The sequence below is a fragment of the Hoplias malabaricus genome, chromosome 14 (assembly GCF_029633855.1).
Source record: "Hoplias malabaricus isolate fHopMal1 chromosome 14, fHopMal1.hap1, whole genome shotgun sequence".
NCBI lineage: Eukaryota > Metazoa > Chordata > Actinopteri > Characiformes > Erythrinidae > Hoplias > Hoplias malabaricus.
In genome coordinates, this window is record NC_089813.1 from 14,260,073 (window position 1) to 14,283,078 (window position 23,006).

General features: G+C 40.7%; 1 protein-coding gene across 1 annotated transcript in view; it reads left to right on the forward strand.

Moving 5' to 3' along the window:
* Positions 1-22,477, forward strand: part of LOC136666297 (carcinoembryonic antigen-related cell adhesion molecule 5-like) — a 30,033-nt gene extending 7,556 nt beyond the window's left edge. Inside the window, exons 5-11 of the mRNA XM_066644394.1 lie at positions 6,907-7,176; positions 18,900-19,178; positions 19,285-19,623; positions 20,812-21,078; positions 21,854-22,102; positions 22,200-22,301; positions 22,422-22,477. Coding sequence (XP_066500491.1) covers positions 6,907-7,176; positions 18,900-19,178; positions 19,285-19,623; positions 20,812-21,078; positions 21,854-22,102; positions 22,200-22,301; positions 22,422-22,477 — 1,562 coding nt within the window. The remainder of the gene's footprint in view (positions 1-6,906; positions 7,177-18,899; positions 19,179-19,284; positions 19,624-20,811; positions 21,079-21,853; positions 22,103-22,199; positions 22,302-22,421) is intronic.
* Positions 22,478-23,006: the final 529 nt, after the last annotated feature.

Below are 23,006 nucleotides of genomic sequence, written 5' to 3' on the forward strand. Positions count from 1 at the left end.
GTGCGAAGAAGCCAGAAGAACAACATCGTCCGCAAAAAGCAGAGATGCCACCTCCTGAGGTCCTCGACGGAAGCCCTCCTGCCCCAGACTACGCCGCGCCACCCTGTCCATGAATATCAGGAACAGGAGTGGAGATAAGGCACAGCCCTGACGGAGACCAATGCCCACACTGAACAAGCTTGACTTACTACCAAGGATGCGAACACAACTCAAACTCTGAGAGTACAAGGACCATACAGCTCGCCGGAGCGACCCTGGCAGCCCATACTCCCCGAGCACCTCCCACAGAATCTCTCGGGGAACACGGTCATATGCCTTCTCCAAATCCACAAAGCATGTGTAGAGTGGAGTAGCAAATTCCCACGCCCCCTCAATCATCTGTGCAAAAGTAAAGAGTTGGTCCATAGTTCCACGGCCAGGACGAAATCCGCATTGTTCATCCAAAATCCTAGGTTCGACTATCGGACGGATTCTCCTTTCCAGCACCTTGGCATAGACTTTCCCCGGGAGGCTGAGAAGTGTAATGCCACGATAATTGGCACACTTTCTCGAAAATAGGAACCACCACCCCGGTTTGCCAATCCAAAGGCACCGTTCCCAAGGTCCATGCAATATTGTATAGGCATGTCATCCAAGACAGCCCCACAGTATCGAGTGCCTTCAGTAAGTCTGGGCGAATCTCATCCACTCCTGGAGCTTTGCCACTGCGAAGCTTTTTAACCACCTCAGTGACTTCAGCCATGGAAATCGAATCTGACCCCCTAGATACTTCTGGCCCTACCTCCTGCACAGGAGGCATATCTCTCGGCTTAAGGAGTTCCTCAAAGTGCTCCTTCCAACGCCCAACAATACGCTCAGTCGAGTTCAGAGTTTCACCATCCTTGCTGAGCACAGCTTGGACAGTGTCCCCCCTCCCTCTCCTGAGCTGTTGGAGTGTTTTACAGAACCTCTTTGAGGCCGCCCAGAAGTCATTCTCCATGGCCTCTCCAAACTCCTCCCATGCTCTGGATTTTGCTTCAGCAACTGCCACAGCTGCAGCCTTTTTCGCCTGCCGGTACCCATCTGCAGAATCGGAAGTTCCCCAAGCTAGCCAATTTCGAAAAGCCTCCTTCTTCCGCTTGACAGCTTCCCTCACCCCCGGTGTCCACCAACGGGTTCTTGGGTTGCCGCCATAACAAGCACAGACAACCTTTTGACCACAGCTACCTGCAGCCGCTTTCCGGAGTTCCGGAACAGTGTCCATTCAGACTCCATTCCCCCTACCTCCTCCGGAACATGTGAGAAGTTCTCTCTGAGGTGAGAGTTGAAATCCATCCGGACAGAGTCATCTGCCAGCTTTTCCCAGCACACCCTCACTATACGTTTGGGTTTACCAGGTCTGTCCGGCAGCTTTCCCCGCTATCGGATCCAACTCACCACCAGATGGTGATCGGTTGACAGCTCAGCCCCTGTCTTTACCTGAGTGTCCAAAACATACGGCCTCAGGTCAGAAGACACAACCACAAAGTCGATCATTGACCTTTGGCCCAGAGTGCTCTGGTACCAAGTACACTTCGAATCTTATGTTCGAACAAGGTGTTTGTTATGGACAAACCATGGCTAGCACAGAAGTCCAACAACATCACACCACTCAGGTTTAGATCAGGCAGTCCGTTCCTCCCAATCACTCCTCTCCAGGTTTCCCAGTCATTGCCAATGTGAGCATTGAAGTCCCCCAGTAAAACAATTGAGTCAGTGCATGGAATCCCCTCTAGAACTCCAGTCACCAAGAAGGCTGAATACTCTGAGCTGCTGTTCGGTGCATACGCACACACAACAGTCAAAGTTTTCTCTGCAAGCCGGAGCCGCATTGAGGCGACCCTCTCGTTTACTGGGACAAACTCCAGCTGTACAGGCGCCAGCCGGGGACTTGTGAGTATCCCCACACCCGCCCGGCTCCTCTCACCCTGTGCAACTCCTGAGTAGGAGAGAGACCAACCCCTATCGAGGAGTTTGGTTCCAGAGCCTACACTGTGTGTAGAGGTGAGCCCAACTATATCTTGCTGGTATCTCTCAGCCTCACGCACCGGCTCTGGCTCTTTCCCCCCAGTGAGGTTTTGTTCCACGTACCAAGAACCCGCGTTTCCGCTGACAAGTTCCACGACGCCAGGGGTCCCTTCGCCCCCACTCTGTGCCCGATGGGCATTGCACCGCACCCCTACTCTGGATCTTGCGGGTGGTGAGCCCACATGATCCTCCCACGTTGCCATTTCGGGCTGAGCCCGGCCGGGTTACGTGGGCTGCCCGGCCACCAGGCGCTCGCCATCGGACACTACCCCCAGGCCTGGCTCCAAGGGTAGGTCCTGGTAACCCTTTCCCAGGCAGGGTACACTGAATTTTAATGGGTGTACTCATAGGAATGCTTTTGGATCATGTTTGTCTGGATCTTCACTCCAGACCTGTTCGCCATGGGAGACCCTACTGGGAGCTAACAGCTCCCGACGACATAGCACTGGAGGTCATGAGACCACACAAGCCCTTCCGCCACGACAAGGCCCTGATCCAGGAAGGGTCCAGTATAAACAGTCAATAAGAAAATAAAAGAAATAGAATAAATCAGAGATGTAAAGGAATAAATGCAGACTGTAGTGTGACACTGAGTGCAGTGTTCATCAAAGACACAGGAAGGTCTTTAGTGTAGATTTGAAGAGTGAAATATTTGGGGCAAATCTGACGTCTTCCAGGAGTCTGTTCCAGGTGCAGACAGCATAGTGACTGAAACCTGCCCCCCCCCTGTGTGGTTCTGACCCGGGGCACTACTAACTGACCAGTCCAGAGTGATCTGAGGGCCCTACTGGGTTCATACACTTCAAGCAGATCTGAAATATATTTAGTTCTGAGGCAGTTTATTGATTTATAAACAATTAATAGCAGTTTAAAATCAATCCTGTGTTTAATCAGGAGCCAGTGCAGTGACCTGAGGATCAAGGAGATGTGCTCGGTTCTCTTTGTTCTCTTTGGTCAGTGTTCTAGCTGCTGCACTTTGAATAAGCTGCAGCACCTAATATTATTAACTAGTGGCAGGCAACACGTCTAATGTGTGTAGATCAGGGGTGTCAAACTCATTTTCACAGAGGGCCACATCAGCATAATGGTTGCCCTCAAAGGGCCAGATGTAACTGTAAGACCGTATAAATGTAACTAAATGTAACCAAGTGTAATGTAGAAAAAATATAAGTGCTCCTTAATGTTAAACAACTCTGAATGTATTACTTATTCAACTTGTAAATATTTGCATAGATGTGAAAATATTTGCTTGTTGCTCTGTTAACAACATAAATCCTGTTAGTTTGTCAGATTAAGAAACTCATATTACTCCATCAATCAATAATCAAACTATCCAAGTGAATAATAATAGTTATGAATAACAAGTGAACACAAGTTATGACATTAAATAATTTAAAACGTTGTCCCAGTTGAAAGGGGCAGATTAACAATACAACCAACAACTGTGAGCTGCTAAGAACATGTGTAACAGATGTGGCATTTTACAAAAATGTTTAAATGTCTGTATCTGGTCGGGACACACCTGCTCACAGACCTTCAGCATACACTGCTTCAAAAATGCACCCCCTGAAAAAGCGATTTCTTCAGCTAAAATAAAGCTACTTTCACAGCTGCGTCGTTTTGGGCCGTAACTCTTGTGAACATATTCTGTTGCGATCGCAGTTTATCTTTTAATTCTTGTACAATTTGTTGCTTTTCTTAAAGGCTAACTTTGTTATACTTAGCTCCGTGTTTGGTATCAAAGTGCAGACGTGAATTGTACTCCTTGACAACTGCCACCGCCTCATAACACAAAAGACATACCAGTTTTTCTCCTTGAAGCACAAACATGTATTCGCCTTCCCATCTCTCTTGAAACGGTCTTCTATCGGCATCAATTTTTCTTTTCCTGGACATTTTGGGATTAATATTTATAGCCATTTTGTTAATTCCACTTGTTGAAAAAATCACATCGAAGAGGATACGCTGTAATCTAGTGGTGGAATGCCGTCACTTGGCGGGCAACATAATCGGCATGCATTATGGGAAACTGAGTTTAAGGTCAAAGCATGCTTTAGAATAATTAATAATTAAGTCTAAAAATGTGCATTTTCCATAAACTCCAATTTTCCACAATTCATGCCGATTACGTCACTCATGAAGCGATGGCATTAAGACACTAGATTGCAGTCAATCAGATCTTTTAAGCTCTTGCGGGTCACATCAAATCATACGGCGGGCCACGTTTGACACGTGGTGCAGATGATTCTAGGACAGTGGTTCTCAGTCTCTGACCTGTTTACCACTGGTAAGGAATTGATCAGTAACTGAAAATCTGCAGTTTTCATGTGTACGTTACATAATGATTCACAGTTTTAATTATGTTTTTATTATTTATTATAATTCTTATGTTTTACTGAAAAAAATACACAACAGGCTACACATACACCATAGTTCATTATGTCTGTAAGGGAACGGGAGCAGTGTTCCTCCACTTTTTAAAGCAGTTTCAGCTGCTTGTTGGATGTAAGCATTAGATTAGAGACAGTGTCGATCAGTTTGGCAAAGCGCCAACAAGAAAAAAGGAGCCAAAACACAACCCGAGAATTACTCCAAAGCAGAATCCAGAGGCAAAATGAAGAGAAACACAAAGAGAATTCTGTACACATGAAGATAAAATAGAAGAAAACTCTCAGCTGAATAAAACAAACAAACAAAAAGAACTATGCGGCTGATATTTGCATCATTAGAGCCATAAAACACTGTTTAACTGTTCGTTACCCACTGATACAAACATCGAGAGCTGCTGTGAGCACCTGCCCCAAGCGGCGCATAACTGACATTACACTGACCTCTCTTCACCTTTTATTTCTTTAAAAACACTTATTGTCTATAAATGTTCGGTACCACTTTAAAATAAGACTACACTGATAAATGTTTAGAATTGGTTTAAAAACTTCTTTATTACTTGTTTATTAATTAGGTTGTAAACACATTAAAAGTCATTAATAATCATTTGTAACACAGAGATGTGAAGTGGGACAGACCTCTTTTTTGTTCTAATAGTGAAAGTGTCAGAGAACTCACTGAAAATGTCTGTGTAAAGAATAAGCTCAGACCTGAGAATGTGAATTTAGTCTTTTCAAATGTTAAAGTAAACACCACATTATCATTAAAGTAAGAAAAGACACTGTGTTGGTGGTTAATTCATTAAATGGTTAAACTTATTAACACATAAATGATGAAGCCAATAGGCTCAATGCTGACTGCTGGAGAAGACAATGTAAGGTCAGTATTTGGCAAGATCAGAGGTTTAACATGTAGCTGGATGTGGGTTTACTATTTGGCAAACATCAGGTCACTATTGCCTGTTTTATCTATGTGTTATAACTTATTATTAATGCCTATTAATGTATTAACAACATAATAAATAACTACTAATAAACAGGTTATAAACCTTTATAAGTTAAGTCTTATTCTAAAGTGGTATCAAATGTTCTCATAAATGTATTATAGTGTTTAAACATTAAGCGTTCTGTTCACCAGATACAGTTATAATTCCCAGAGGTGACAAAACATCAGTAAGATTCACGACTTTGGAGTTAAAGTTCACAGCACTTTGAGGAGAATGAGATGTTTTGCAGCGTGTTTTGGACGTAGCCTCCATTAACAGCTCCTTCATGTTCTCAGTGAAATATCTTTTCTTTACACAGACAGACAGAGTTTGAACAGCTGCAGAGGTCTCAGTATTAAACAAAACACAGAAGGGGTCAGAGATCCCTACATCTCTCACAGCTATAGATGAGTTATTCAGCCCTTTGCTAATGACCAAGTCCAGTGTGAGTCTGTGGTTGTGGGTAGGTCCATCACATGCTGGAACAGACCAAAGACACCAAGTAAAGCACAGAGTTCCTTCATAGTTTTGTCTGAGAAAAGATCAGTGTGGAGATTAAAGTCTCCTGAGAAAACAAAGTGATCAAAGTCAGTTGTGATGATTGTTAGCAGCTCAGTAAATTCATCAGTAAAATCTGTATTTAGGTGGTTTATAAACAGTAATGATTAAAATCTAGGGTGCATCTTTTAGGACAGCACTTAGACTCTCAAAAGAGAGGAAGTCACCAAATGGTGCAAGATTACATTGAAATACTTGAATGGAGGATAATGTAACTGCCTCTGAGGAAGCTGTAGATTGTTATAATGCTCTGCTGCCTCTGAGACCGATTCTGAAGAAGTACTTTAATGCACACAACTTCAGAGCCGAATGTAGCACAGTATTTGGGTTTAGCTCCAGTGTGGATCCACTGCTGGTTTTGTTCGTTTCTCTCAGCTGTTCTCACATTAGAGTCTCCATCCAGGTGTTCCACTGCTCCAGCTCTGTGTGTCTCCACTGACCGCTGCTTGGTTAAATCCTCTGTCCACTGTCCACTGCCAGCTTTCCCCCCACTCTGATAATCCTCGTACAGCTCAGGAATGGCAGTTCTTAAACTCTGATAACAAGGTCCCAAAGCTTGTTTCCAAATCCGTCATTGTTTTGTAGAAGACTGTAACAGTTCTAGCAGCAAATGTGTCCTGGAACCTGAAGAGGCATTTTGTACATTTCTACTTTGGTGATCAACATGAACTTTCCTGATTCCTGTGTCTTTAGCTCCACTGTATAAACAGATTTATCTCTATAGCTTCAGTCACTTTAAATCTAACAATGTTTTTGGTGTAAAATCAAAATAAACATAGTAAATATAAGTTAACATTTACACAGTACTTTCACTGTCTTTGCCTGAGTAAAATAGTAAAACTCTTAACAAACAACAAAAGAGATTTCCAACAAATTAATTCCATTAATGGACATTTGGGTTTGTATATTTTTGTGTGTCTTTTTTAAAGAAAAACCTCAACCTACACTCACTTCAAGCCGTAATGGATCTGTACTGAGAGGAACCCCAGTGACTCTGTACTGTACACTGGGTCACTCTGCTGAATGGACCTTCTACTGGTCCAGAGACACACAGACACCTGAGATCAACACCAGATCCTCCATCTACACCATCAGCTCAGTTAGTGACTCTAATGGAGGTCAGTACAGGTGCAGAGCTGGCAGAGGAGACCCAGTCTACTACACACACTACAGTGATGCACTCTGGGTAAACGTCACTGGTGAGTAAGAGACTTTCACTAAGTGATGATATTTATTGCTATTAGGACTGAACAATGATTTATATTTACATCACTACACACACAAATAGTCAACATTATTCAGAATTCATAACACATCTTCCTTCCACAGCGTCACATATTTATCTGTGAGTTTTATCAGGGGGTGGGGTGGTGTATTTTTATGAACATTACATGAAAGAATATTACATTAAGAACTGTGCTTTTAATGAAACTAGAGATGTGAACAAACAATGAAGATTAAATTAGACTGTGTCTCGACTAAGAAAACTGAATGCAGCAGCTCTTATTTTATTAATTTAAATGTGTGAGTACATTTTATTTGTGTTTGTCAGACTTCTAATAAATCTAGCTGCTTAAAAATGAATCCAACATGAGGCTCCAGTTTTATAAACAACATAAACCTAAACAGCTCTGACACCCGTCATAAATATATTTATTACATAATGTGAAGAAAAATGAATAAATAAATCTATAGTTTCTCTCCTTAGTGTAAAGGTGGAGAATAGTGTTCTTTGCACGAAGCCAGTGTTTGTTTCATAAAACACCTTTCACTGGTTGTTGTTTTGGAGAATGTTTTTTGTAAAAGAGTTATGTCAGGGCTGTACAAATGCGGCCAGTTGTAAGATTTTAATTTGCCCGCGGCTTTACTTTAAAGAATACATCATTAGTGGCCCTCTGGCACCTGGCGGTTTTTCCTTTCGCCTGACGGTGGCAGTAGAGCGCTAATGTATAGGACACTGCACCACTGTGTTAATGAACTAATCTAAACATAAACGCCGTTTATTTCTCTGGACCAACAAAGTAATTCACAGAACGACATTTGGTGATTGCTGCAGCAAAAGAAACCTCAAAGTAGACCGTGAGAACCGGCGATTTCAAGAGAGAGGGAACTATTTATTTGCTATCAGACTCCTGAACACCTAGAGACTGAGACTGGACTGAAGAAGCACACACACACACACACACACACACACACACACACACACACTTCTTCACGCAAACACTGGTCTGTTGGACTGAGAATGAGTGTACTTGTAACCCCCATTTCATGTGAGATACAGATAACTCACAGTTAAAGCTCCTCAGCAGTTTAGGGGTTAATTTGGTTGAGCTGAGTGATGCACTAAGATGTAGCCAATCATATTGGACAATTTAGTTTGTCCCGCCTCAGCTGCTGCTTATTGGTGATAGCTAATCCAGCAAATAGCGTTTTTTTTTTCTTTTTTTTTTTTTGTTCTTTTCTCTCTTCATGCCCTGGAGGAAGGAGCTGTAGCTCCCAGTTAGCCTAAATAACAATTAAAATCACAGTTCCTTGTTGTTAAAAAAGTACCTGGTTGAAGATACAGCTACCAATAGTTGAAACAGTGTCAAGAAGACTCTCTGTGGTTTATGACTTGACTTATAAACCCAGTTTTTGGTGAGTTTAACGGCGTTCTCGCTAGCTATGCTACAAGACCGCATGGTCTAATATAATACTCAGTTCAGTAATATACATGGACAAGATTACTTAATAAAAACTGGATATAAGTTTAAATAAAGATAAAATATAGTAAAACTGTTGGTTTTAACTCAGTTTAAAGCAAAATTAAATTAATTAATGTCAAATAAATCAATGTTTTCTACTCATAGCAGTTGCTGGTTCTAGAGCTTTTGAGGAAAGCTGACTAACAGCTGTACATTCATCCCAGAGGTATATTCCATTTAAATCTTAAATTGGGTTTGTGCATAATTAAAGAGAAATCACTGTATTGGTTGGAAATAGAAAATTTTATTGAATGTAATATATGTTGTGAATGAAGTATCTTTTTGGGTTTTATATCTGCAAAGAAAAGAGAAAATATGTTAACTTTATTGTTTGGGGAAAGTACATGGAAAATGTGAAATACTTACCTTGTATGTTATGGTTCTGAAGACCTGTAATAGAAAAGTTGTTTTAGTTAGTAAGAAACTTTGTGTATTGTAATGTTATTATTACGTGATGTAATCACAAGAGATTGAATATAACTAAGAGTGAAGGTCAGTGTGATTTAGATAAGTTTACTGTACCTGTTTTGCTTAAGCAGGTCAGGTTTTTAGAGGGCATTGGAAGTCCTGGAGAGTGGATTTCCCCTTTCATCTTGGAACCCTTCTGTGAAATTGATGGCGAGCCACCCAAAAGAACTGACAGATCTGACCACTCTTGTGTTGTGCTGAACTACCTGGTTACGTGGTAGGGCTACAATTGAGAGACTGAGACACATTTATTTTTCTTTCCTCATTGCACCTAATGGTTTAACATTTTTTTTTTTATTTTATTAATTTTTATTTTTTTACTTGATTAGATATTATTTGTTGGGTTATTGATATTTAAAGGTGTAAACAACATATCTCACAACAACAATAATATCTCACAAGCCAATACTAGTGTTTTGTATGTTTAATAGTATATGTATGTTTTTTTAGTAAAGCCAATCATTTACTTTTACTTTTTCTTGTTTGTGGTTCATGCTGACACACACCCCCACCTCCTTAACAAGCCTAGACATACTGGTCCTTAGAGTAGCAAACTCCTATATTTCCTGTGTCTACTGAGCTTAATTGTTGCTGTATAGTACACAGATTACCAGGTTAGACAAGAGGAGTGTTACAAATTGTGGCGAGCCAGCCAGGAGGTGGCGCTGTTGTCAGCATAACAATACATCTTGTGATTCTCAAATCTTGAATTTATAGAAACAATTTTGTGACACAATACAATTGCAAAATGGAGATAATACAGACAGAAAATGTGAATATTCCAAACTCCCTCATAGTTAGTGGTTTAACACATACTAGTGTAGATGAGGAACTCTTTGACTATCTGAAAGAATATGGGCCAGTTGCTAGACTAGTACCAATTGAAAACACAGTATCTGAGTATTACCAGCAGGTAATTGTAGAGTACAACTTCAATACAGCAATAAAGTCGTTAGAGCCTTTGCTGCCCCTTGAGTATAAAAGTACTTCCAATTCCGAGATTACTTACCAGATTAAAGCCCTTTCCTCTGTATATGCAGTCAAGGCAGGGAATAAAGCAACCAAGTCATATCTCGAGGAACTTCAGAGTGTTGCTAAATTGAGTGGCAAGAGCCTTACTGCAGTACTGCAGGAAGAATTAACAAGAGTTAATGAGTCCATTGCTCAAGCAGCCCAGGGTCAAACCCTAGAGGAAGTACTGGGCACTAGTGAAGATGACAATGCTAATAAGTTAGAATCCATGGTTAACGTTGACAGTACTCACCAGTTTACTCCTATCATGTTCTCTCAGTCCACTTCCCCTAACAAGGAGAGCCCTGTTACAGACACATTCACTTTCGATCCACTGAACAAAGCAAGTGAAGCTAGTCCAAAGCCTGCTAATGTCTATCCACCAGAAGTCCAAAGAGTGATAGTAGAGCATATAGTGAAAACTGGAGATGTGGCATCACAGTCACATGCTTACAGCAGACTTAAAACTTTTTCAGGGAGATTTCCTTGTCCTTCTAATGAAATAGACTATGACACATGGAGAACAAATGTTGAGTTGTTGCTTCAAGATCCATCCATTTCAGACCTAGACCGATCCAGAAGGATCATTGACAGCCTATCACCACCAGCTGCAACTGTAGTCAAACCTTTAGGTCCTTCTGCTTTACCCAATACTTACCTGGAATTGCTTGACTCAGCATTTGGAGCAGTTGAGGATGGTGATGAGCTTTTTGCCAAGTTCTTAAACATGTTTCAGAATGCAGGTGAAAGACCCTCATCATACCTTCACAGACTTCAGGTCGCACTAGTGAAAGCCACAAAAAGAGGAGGAATTACAGCTAACAAGCCTGAAGATCAGCTTTAAAGCAGTTCTGTCGTGGCTGTTGGGATCAGTCCATTCTTACAGAGCTCCAGTTAGAGCAGAAAAGGGCTAGTCCACCATCTTTCCCAAAGCTACTCTTGATGTTGCGTACAGAGGAGGACAGACAGGCTGCCAAAGCAAGACGAATGAAGCAACATCTTGGTATGCCCCGGCAGAAAGTTGTGACCAGTGCACAGGTAACTTATATTAGCCCACCTAGTGACAGTCAGCTACCTAGCCATGCTGAACTTTCTGCAGAAACACAACAGCTTAAAGCACAGGTTGCTCAGCTCAAAGCTCAGTTAGCCAAGTTGACTCCATCCAAATCCCACAAAGTTAAAAATGTTCCACCTAAATATAATGAGTCTTCCAGTTCTAACACAAACCAACCCCAAGCAACTTTAACATCTGTAAGTAGCACGAACCCTGCTGCCAAGCCAAAGCCATGGTATTGTTTTTCCTGTGGAGAAGATGGGCATGTTGCTAGGTCTTGCATGAATGCGCCCAATCCATCTTTAGTCAATGCAAAAAGAAAAGAACTCAAGGAAAAGCAGCAGCAGTGGGAGGAACAGAGCATGCATCCGTTAAACTTAAGGCAGTCCTTGTCGCGGGACTGACAGGGACTAAGAATAACAAATGTCCCAATCTGAATAGAAAGACACAAAGGAAGAATGAAAAGGTCATTTTACCAAATAGACTTGTAGGAACAAAGTGCACAGCCAAACTCCTCATAGCTGGGAGAAGTTGTAATTGTCTTTTAGACACAGGTTCGCAAGTCACCACGATACCACATTCTTTTTATGAAGCTCATCTGTCAGAACAGCCTATTCAACCACTGACTAACCTGCTTGAGGTTGAAGGAGCCAATGGACAGCCTGTCCCATATGAAGGCTTTATTGAAGTCAACATCACATTCCCTAGAGAGCTTTCTGGAAGAGAAATTGAAGTTCCAACCTTAGCACTTATAGTCCCAGATTTCCGCTTTAATGAGCATTCTCAGGTGCTCATAGGAACAAACACCCTTGATGTTTTGTACAGTCAGTACTATCAGCTAAGGAACCCCCATCACTGTCCTAGCCTTTATGGATATAAGACTGTGTTAAAGGCACTTTCCCTTCGTGAGAAGCAAGCTGCAAGTGGTCGAATCGGGTTAGTTATGTGGAAGAGTAAAAAAACACAAGTCATACCTGCCCATCAAAGCATCTGCCTTAAAGGAGTTGTTCGTAGCAGAGTCAATGCCGAACAGTGGGCAATAATCGAAGCACCCCCAACTTCTTCTTTACCTGGAGGCATTCTTGTGTCCAGTTGTGTGTTGACCAGTCCTTCACGTGCTTCTTATAAGTTACCGGTAATACTGAAGAACGAAACTAGTCATGACATCACAATACCAAATAACAGTATAATAGCTGAGCTACATTCCATTACAAGCATTATTTCTGAACCTACATTGCCAAAAGATGCCAGTGCTAGGGAGGAGAAAAGTAAAAGTACTGATTTCTCTTTTAAATTTGGAGATTCCTTACCTGAGGAATGGTGTGAAAGAATCTCGAAGAAATTGAACAGCATGCCTGAAGTGTTTGCTTTGCATGACCTGGATTTTGGTCATACAACAGCTGTGAAACACTACATTAAACTTCATGATGAAACTCCCTTTAAGCACCGTGCTAGACCCATCCATCCACAAGATCTTGAAGCAGTTCGCAAACATCTTAGAGAATTGGCAGATGGTGGTGTCATTCGAGAGTCAGAATCCCCCTTCTCATCACCCATTGTAGTGGTACGCAAAAAGAATGGAGATGTAAGATTGTGTATTGATTATAGAAATCTTAATCTCCAGACGATCAAAGACGCATATGCACTCCCTAATTTAGAGGAAACCTTTGCCAACCTCACTGGATCAAAATGGTTTTCTGTACTTGACTTAAAATCAGGCTACTATCAAGTTGAAATGGAAGAGGATGATAAGGCTAAGACTGCATTTGTCTGCCCCCTAGGTTTCTGGGAGTTCAATCGTATGCCACAGGGAATCACAAATGCTCCCAGAACCTTCCAGCGCCTGATGGAGCGATGTGTGGGGGAGATGAACTTGAAAGAAGTATTAGTATTCCTGGATGATCTTATTATTTTTTCCAAGTCTCTAGAAGAACATGAGGAAAGACTACTCAAGGTCTTAAATCGTCTAAAGGAATATGGACTAAAGCTGTCACCTGAAAAATGCAAATTCTTCCAGACCTCTGTTCGCTACCTAGGTCATATAGTTTCTGAGAATGGTGTCAAGACGGATCCTGATAAAATAGCTGCTCTGAAAACCTGGCCAAACCCTAAAAATCTCAAAGAGCTCAGATCATTTTTAGGATTTTCAGGATACTATAGGAGATTTGTTAAAGATTATTCCAAGATAGTAAAGCCTCTAAATGACCTGACATCTGGGTACCCTCCAAAAAGAAAAGGAGCCAAGAAACCAGACACATACAAGAACTATCGGAACCCCAAAGAACCTTTTCAGGGTAGATGGACAGAGGTATGTCAGCAAGCCTTTGAATCCATTATTGAGAAACTCACCACAGCACCAGTACTTGGCTTTGCAGACCCTAAGCTACCATACATCCTCCACACAGATGCAAGTACAACTGGGCTAGGTGCAGCCTTGTATCAAGATCAAGGTGGTCAAAAGAGAGTTATTGCTTTTGCAAGCAGGGGCCTTACTCACAGTGAAGCCAGATATCCTGCTCATAAGTTTCTTGCATTAAAATGGGCAGTGGTGGATAAATTCAGTGATTACCTGTATGGAAACACCTTCACTGTGGTTACCGACAGTAATCCACTGACCTATATTCTGACCTCAGCAAAGCTAGATGCTACTAGCTACAGATGGCTTTCGGCACTCTCAACATTCTCATTTGACTTGCAGTACCGGAGAGGCAAGCAAAACCTAGATGCTGATGGCTTGTCAAGAAGACCTCATGGGGAGCTCATTGATGATCCTGCTTCTCAGAAAGAGTATGAGCGTATTAGACAATTCACTCAGTACCACCAAAAAGAGCTACTTAATCAGAAGTCTGACCTTGAGGTAGTAAAAGCTATTTGTGAGAAGCATCTGGCCACAAGACAGAATGGCATCGCTTTAGTGGAGTCACTTGCACTAGGTGCACATGCCATTCCTAAGGATTTAGTAGAGGAACCAGTCCTTCCAGGATACAATATTTTTCCCAAGTTCTCCAACGCAGAGTTAGCTGAAAAACAAAGAGCTGATCAAACACTTGCACCAGTAATCTGTCAGTTAGAGACGGGAGAGAGACCACCCCCTACATTACGCCAAGAGCTGCCAGATATCTCTTTACTGTTAAGGGAGTGGAACAAGTTAGAGCTGAGAGATGGTGTTCTGTATAGAAGTAGACGGGAAGAGACCCAGACCCACTATCAATTGGTGCTGCCTTCAGAATTAAGGCCTATAGTTCTACAGAGCTTACACGATGAAATGGGACACATGGGTGTAGAACGCACTTTAGACCTTGTTAGATCCAGGTTCTATTGGCCTAGAATGGCCACTGATGTCGAGAAGAAGATACGAACATGTGGCAGGTGTGTCCGTCGGAAGGTTTTTCCTGATAAAGCGGCCCCCCTTGTAAACATTCTGACCACAAGACCACTTGAATTGGTTTGTATGGATTTCCTTTCCATCGAGCCTGACAGTAAGAACACAAAGGATGTCCTTGTTATCACAGACCATTTCACAAAATATGCTGTGGCCGTGCCGACACCAAATCAAAAGGCCCGCACAGTAGCGAAATGTCTGTTGGATACTTTTATAGTCCATTATGGTCTACCTGAACGCCTGCACAGCAACCAAGGCACTGATTTTGAGTCCATCCTCATCAAAGAGCTTTGCAACTTAGTGGGAATTCAGAAATGCAGGACAAGTCCATACCATCCAAGAGGCAATCCTGTCGAGCGGTTTAATCGTACTTTATTGAACATGCTTGGTACATTAAAAGACAAAGAAAAATCCCACTGGAGTGACTATGTGAAATCTTTAGTTCATGCATATAACTGTACTAGGAATGAAGTCACGGGTTTCACCCCCTATGAGCTAATGTTTGGAAGACAGCCTCGATTACCAATTGACCTTGCTTTTGGACTACCTGTGAAGAACAATTGGAACCAATCCCATTCACAGTACATGACCACTTTAAAAGCCCACCTAGAAGAAAGCTATAAATTAGCCTCCCAAGCAACCATGAAAACTGCTCAAAAGAACAAAGTGAGGTTTGACAAACTGGTTACAGAATCTACACTTGATGTAGGTGATAGGGTCCTGGTGAGGAATGTTCGAATCAGAGGAAAGCACAAACTCTCTGACAAGTGGGAACCTACTGTGTATGTTGTTGTTAGACGAGCTGGTGAACTCCCAGTTTATACCGTGAAGCCTGAGAATGACGAAGGACCTCTTCGCACTCTACACAGAGATTTGCTGCTTCCCTGTGGATTTCTTCCAGCTACAGAGGTGGACCCTCCTAACTCATCGGTAAAACCCAAGAAACCAAGAACACGACAAAACCCGTGTGACAACACCAACGATGACATGAGTGATCTGGAGGATGAGACGGATGACCAGATGCCAACTTACCACTTTAGCCATTTTCAGCCTTCGGAAACTATGAGGATTATATATGAGTATGATGCTCCTTGCACTGGAGATAAACAAGGGATAAGCAGCTCACCAAAGTTGCAGAATGTCCCAACGTCACAATACTTACCTGTGGAGACCCCTGGTGAAGAAAGAAGAGTCGCAGACTTACCTGAGGGAGATCATGTGAAAGAAAGAGTCACACATTTACCTGAGAACTTACCTGGACCAGAAGATATAGAGCACTCACCTGTTTTTGAATGTCCAATGAAGAATTCTTGCATCAGCGAAGAAGAAATGTCCATGGTCTGTAACACAGTAGAACCTGAATGTGATAATGCAGATGTAATACAGAGTAGTGAGAGACCAGAAATTACTTACGCTTCATCTGCAGGGGAAAGAAGTTCATCCGTTGAACAGAAGAACCCTGAACAGGGTAATACTGACAATACTGAGTCCCAAGCGGAAACAGAAGACCATGTTAGGAGATCAAATAGAGACAGAGTACCGGCTAGAAAATTTCATTATCCAGAGTTAGGGAACCCCCTAGTTTCAGTAGTAACCTCATTGTTTCAGGGGTTAAATACTGCTATTACAAGATCTTTAAATGGCTTTGAGGCTAATGACTTTGACCCAAGGATGGTAATGCAGTTAGAAGTACCAGTAACATCTCAGCCCATGACATATGCAACGGGACGTGCATATATTTAGTCGGGGAGAGTGTAACCCCCATTTCATGTGAGATACAGATAACTCACAGTTAAAGCTCCTCAGCAGTTTAGGGGTTAATTTGGTTGAGCTGAGTGATGCACTAAGATGTGGCCAATCATATTGGACAATTTAGTTTGTCCCGCCTCAGCTGCTGCTCATTGGTGATAGCTAATCCAGCAAATAGCGTTTTTTTTTTTTTCTTTTTTTTTTTTTGTTCTTTTCTCTCTTCATGCCCTGGAGGAAGGAGCTGTAGCTCCCAGTTAGCCTAAATAACAATTAAAATCACAGTTCCTTGTTGTTAAAAAAGTACCTGGTTGAAGATACAGCTACCAATAGTTGAAACAGTGTCAAGAAGACTCTCTGTGGTTTATGACTTGACTTATAAACCCAGTTTTTGGTGAGTTTAACGGCGTTCTCGCTAGCTATGCTACAAGACCGCATGGTCTAATATAATACTCAGTTCAGTAATATACATGGACAAGATTACTTAATAAAAACTGGATATAAGTTTAAATAAAGATAAAATATAGTAAAACTGTTGGTTTTAACTCAGTTTAAAGCAAAATTAAATTAATTAATGTCAAATAAATCAATGTTTTCTACTCATAGCAGTTGCTGGTTCTAGAGCTTTTGAGGAAAGCTGACTAACAGCTGTACATTCATCCCAGAGGTATATTCCATTTAAATCTTAAATTGGGTTTGTGCATAATTAAAGAGAAATCACTGTATTGGTTGGAAATAGAAAATTTTATTGAATGTAATATATGTTGTGAATGAAGTATCTTTTTGGGTTTTATATCTGCAAAGAAAAGAGAAAATATGTTAACTTTATTGTTTGGGGAAAGTACATGGAAAATGTGAAATACTTACCTTGTATGTTATGGTTCTGAAGACCTGTAATAGAAAAGTTGTTTTAGTTAGTAAGAAACTTTGTGTATTGTAATGTTATTATTACGTGATGTAATCACAAGAGATTGAATATAACTAAGAGTGAAGGTCAGTGTGATTTAGATAAGTTTACTGTACCTGTTTTGCTTAAGCAGGTCAGGTTTTTAGAGGGCATTGGAAGTCCTGGAGAGTGGATTTCCCCTTTCATCTTGGAACCCTTCTGTGAAATTGATGGCGAGCCACCCAAAAGAACTGACAGATCTGACCACTCTTGTGTTGTGCTGAACTACCTGGTTACGTGGTAGGGCTACAATTGAGAGACTGAGACACATTTATTTTTCTTTCCTCATTGCACCTAATGGTTTAACAATTTTTTTTTATTTTATTATTTTTTTTTATTACTTGATTACTGAGCTTAATTGTTGCTGTATAGTACACAGATTACCAGGTTAGACAAGAGTTACATACTGTTTACACATATCCTGTTTACATCATGGTTACATCCAGTTACCGTTTACAGCACAAATACACTTTAAATTGCAGTGTCTCTCTCCCTCACCCCCTCCATACTTATGGTTTTGCATTGTCTTGTATTGCATTGTGCTGTATGGACATGGTTTTGTATTTTCTTAGCCATATCTTCTGCACTTTAATGTGTATGCACTGTTTTATGTTTACACTAGCTTTGCACTAGTTGCACTTTAATGTTGTGTATTGTCTTATGTAGCACCTTGGTCCTGGAGGAACGCTATTTCGTTTCACTGTGTACTGTAAACACTGTATACTGCTGAAATGACAATAAACTTCTTGAACTTGAACTCTTGAACTTGAATCTGCAGTAAAACGTTGGCTATTACACTCTTTTGATCTCCTGCAGCAGTTAATGCTCTAAAATAAAATTCAGTAGTTAATAAATACAAACTGTTTTGTAAATTTGTGTTTTTCATAAACACACTGTTATAAATTACTTATGAATAATAAATTTGGAAAGAGAGACTGGCCCTTAAGACTTTTTATATGATCCTGTTCGACCGCCTTTGAAAAGAGTTTGGACACCGCTGAACTGCTCATTGTTTTTCGTTTAAAGGACATTCAGATTAAAGTTAACATATCAGTTAAAGGTTATTTTCTAAAATTGTTCATTCAAGCCTAGACACTTTGAGGCAAAATTATAACGAATGATCTTTAAACTGATATTATATAACTTTGTTAATGTTAACTCTTAACTTCACTAATTAACATTTCCATTCTGATTAAATAATATATATATTAACTGCTCTGGGTGATTGTCTGTGAGGAGTTTGGTGTGTTCTCCCTGTGTCCGCTTGGGTTTCCTCCCACAGTTCAAAAACACAGGTTGCTAGGTGAATTGGCTGCTCAAAGGTTTTCAAAGGTAAAAGTGTGTGTGTGTGTCGCCCTGTGATGGACTGGTGCTCCCTCCAGGGTGTGCTGCCACTTTGTCCCCAGTGGTTCTGGGTAGGCTCTGGACCCACTTTGACCCTGAACTGGATAAGCAGTTACAGACAATGAAAGAATAATTATAATAAGTTAAATTCTTAATATAATCTCACCACAAACTCTCATTCAATAAGAGTCTCGTGAACTGTTATTTAATAATTTGTATTTTTTCAGATAATCCTACAGCTGTGGTGTCCAGTATAAAGCCTGATGTACATGTGTTTAAAGGAGAGAATATCACTCTGAGGTGTGACATAGAGGCAGGAGGAGACACTGAGTGGAATTACATCTGGTTTAAAGATAATAATGAACTAAAGCAGTTCAGTAGATCACAGGAGATTACAGTCCGCTCTGTTACAGAGTCTAACAGCGGTAAATACACCTGCAGAGGGGAGAGGAAAAGTGACTCTCAGAAGTCAGAGATCAGTGCTGCTGTTACACTGACTGTGTCTGGTGAGTCTGTGGGTTTGAGGTGTGTTAATTATACTGTATGTAATAATCTTCTCCCTCTGTATAAACGTGTTTGCGTCTGTTCTATTCTCCATGTCGTCTGTGTCAGGTGAAGCCCAGGCAATATTGAGTGTGTCTCCACAGAGCTGGCTGACTGAAGGAGACTCAGTGACTCTAAGCTGTGAGGTTGATATCTCCTCTAAAGGCTGGACGTTCAGCTGGTACAGAGCTGTTCCCTACAGACAAGGTTTAACCCAGATTACAGATGTTCATGGTAAAGTGGTGTATTCTGTAGAGCTCCTGTCAGACAGCAGAAGAGGAGCTGGAGGCTCCTACACTCTCAGTCCTGCTGCTCCGTATCACACAGGAGTTTATGTGTGTGGAGCAGAGAGAGGAGAACCAGCCTTTCACACACAGTACAGCAGTCCACAGCCGCTATGGATCACTGGTGAGGAACTAGAGCCAGTGAAGAATATACAGTCAGAACAGTCTCACTACACTTCTGTTGATTTTTACAGTGAAAATGAGTTAACCACATCAGCCCTAACCCCGCATTCTGCGGGGTAGAAACACAACTTATATAATCAGCTTTGTAAGTCTTGAATGTCTGAATGCGTCTGTGAGCTCTGTATACCGTTAGAAAGCGCAGATCCTACCGTTTCTAAAAATAGCGCTCTTATCGCTGTGAAGCCTCTGGGAGTAATCCAGTGTGAAATACCACCTAAAAATCAAGGTGCTCCTTCAAAATTTGTGTGTCATGTTCGTGAAATATTCTAATCATATTCACTATAATCAGAAAAGAAGACGCTGCAAAGGAACAAGACGGTGTTTACTTTCAGTTTCGTTTTGACTCACATGACGTCATCTCACGCTGTCTCTGGGCGGAAAAATATGAGTCATCAGCAAAAACATATTCCTACTTTTGATTTATAGTTTTTCAATGTTTTTGTAGGTTTCACATCAAATAATAATGCAGTAGATCAACAAATATAAACTAAAAAGCTTAAATAATTCCTCATTGTGTATGTTGATCTTTAATAGATATATACATAGGGTTCTTAATGTCTTCTACAGGAAACAGACTTTAATACGACACTGAGTCTAAACACATTGCCCAGGACACAGTTTATATTGTAAATTTCTGCAAATATAGAATTAATAATTAACTGTGCATTAAAATGTGTGTATGTGTGTTCTCTGTAGAGGAAGTGTGTTTATTTCACTTAGATTATTTAATTTACATCCAGTGTACTGTATATATTGATATATTACATTACATGTTCAGTCCTCAAAATATGTATATTTTGAACTATAATTATAAACTATATATTTTGAACTATAATTAACAAGAACATAGAATTAATTGTTTAGATTAGAAAGACAGAGAGACAGAGGTGGGGGTTCCGAGCCTTGGAGCTCATTTGGGACATCCCTGTGAATCTATACGTTTCTGTGATTAGTACAACGTCTAATTTGAAGTTGAATTTGAAGTGGACGTATGCAGTGGAAGTGTTTCTTTCTCTTCAGTGTGTTTTACGTTTTAAACTAATTCTTTCAGTGAACAATGTGTGTGTCTGTGTGGCATTATGTTGGTATTTAACAACATGCTACATGTTTCTCTTCTGTGTATTTTCAGGTAACTCTCCTCCAGTGTCTCTGATCATCAGTCCCAGCAGAACTCAAAACTTCAGCACTGAATCTCTCTCACTGAGCTGTGAGGGACACAGAGACTCTGCTGGATGGAGAGTGAGACGATACACACACAGTGAGAAGGTGTCCAACACTTCTTCAGTTCCAGGGTTTACCTGCAACATCAGCTCCCTCTCCACATCAGACACTGGAGTTTACTGGTGTCAGTCTGAATCTGGAGAGAGCAGTGATCCTGTCAACATCACAGTGCACAGTGAGTCTCCACTGTTCTCATCAATAATAACAGACAGTAAAGAACTGAAAGGTAAATATCTTAATGAATTCAGAAGCTATTGCAGTTGTAATCAGAGGAGAAAATCTAACCCCAGCATTGACTTCTATTTATTTGTTTGATTGTTTGTTTTTGGTGTTGTGTCATAGTTAAAACTTTGTAATGTCAGAATAAAATATTTTAAATAAAACAAAGTTGTTTGAAATGACCTACTTTGAAGATGTGTTCAAATTTTATGATAAATGTAGCAAACACAATTTAAAATTACATTAAAGACTGTAAGATTTGTAGGAACATTAATGAATGAATTTTAAATGGAGCTACGGAGCCTGTAGCTTGTGGTGTGTTTTTGTTTCTGTAATTTGTAAAGCATAATTTCTAATAAACTTTACAGCCAATATAGTAAAATAAGATAGTAATTATGAATGTAAACCAAGTTAGCACAGTTTAATCCGTTCAAATGTTCCTAATCTATTAGCAGATATTAGAATAATGGACTGTGATAAGTTCAAGCTCATTAGCGGCGTACAAATCTACTCTACAACAACATTCTACACAAGCACCACACACATCACATTTTCAGCTTTTCTGAGAAAGGCAGTGTATTCTGTGGAAAACGTGAACTCAGTCTGTATAATTATATTAAACTTTGCAAGCAATTAACCATCTGGAAAACACATTTCATATTTAAGATGCAGGGCTAGTCCTTGTTTAGACCATTACTCTGTTCTCTAGTGTTTTTACTGTTGTCCTGCAGATGGTGCTGTGATTCTGAAGAGTCCTGTCCACTCTGTGTCTGAGGGATATTCTCTGAGTCTCCGCTGTTTAAATCGCTCCACAAACTCCTCACTCCTCCCAGCTGATTTCTATAAAGATGGAGTACTTCTCCAGAAGCAGACGAGAGGAGAGTTGACCATCCATAAAGTCTCAAAGTCTGAGGAAGGTCTCTACCACTGTAAACACCCAGAGAAAGGAGGGTCTCCACGGAGCTGGATCTCAGTCAGAGGTCTGCTGCTTTATTTATATTTTCATTCAGCAATATTCTCTGTCCTATTTTACAGTGATTTGATTGTGTGTGTGCGTGTCCTGTTTTTCTGTTTCAGAATCTCCATCCTCAGTTCTCAGAGTGCTCAGTAGTCTCATGGCAGTGACTCCTTATTTGATAACCTCCATTGTGCTGGGGGTGAAATGCTACAGAGCTCGAGGTAAGAACTCAGTCTTTCAGTTATCTCTCAGTTTCTGTGAATCAGACTTTTATCAACCTTTAACTGAATCAGAACATCTGACCCAAGAGTAATGTGATGTGTGTATTGTGTATTTCACAGTTAAACCTGATGAGAACAGACCACACACAGTGATAGAAGCTGGAGCATCTGACTGAGTGTTTAATAGTTATAATAATGTGTCTTTAATGCCTTATTTAGAGACACTCAAACAGAAAGGTCAGAAAAAGGGGCTTTAAATAGCAGTTCAGTGTTCAGCAGCTTCATTTCTGTTCTGTCAGTGAATGCAGTTGTAGAAATACAACAGCTCCTCACTGAAATTTATATCCAGCCATCAGTCATTACCTCTAATAACTTTTCTTCCGTTTATAAAGCAGCCATTAGACTGACACCTAGTGGCCTGGATGTGTCAGAGGTTTCGTTCTAAACATGAATTAAACATGGCTGCCCTCAGATGGAAGATGCACTCTGTGAACCATTCACTCAGGTACTTTGAAGTCCCCTGTGACTTTCACATTGTAGGAAAATAAAATAATTTTCATAAATGTTATTTTTTTGGTGGTAAATATGAAAGTTTATTGAAACTTCAATCTTCACCAGGGCTTTTTATGATAAATTGATTATTGTATTCTTAGTGCATCTTAACCTCAGAAAACACTGTCAGTACTTTATTATTTTTTATGTTTT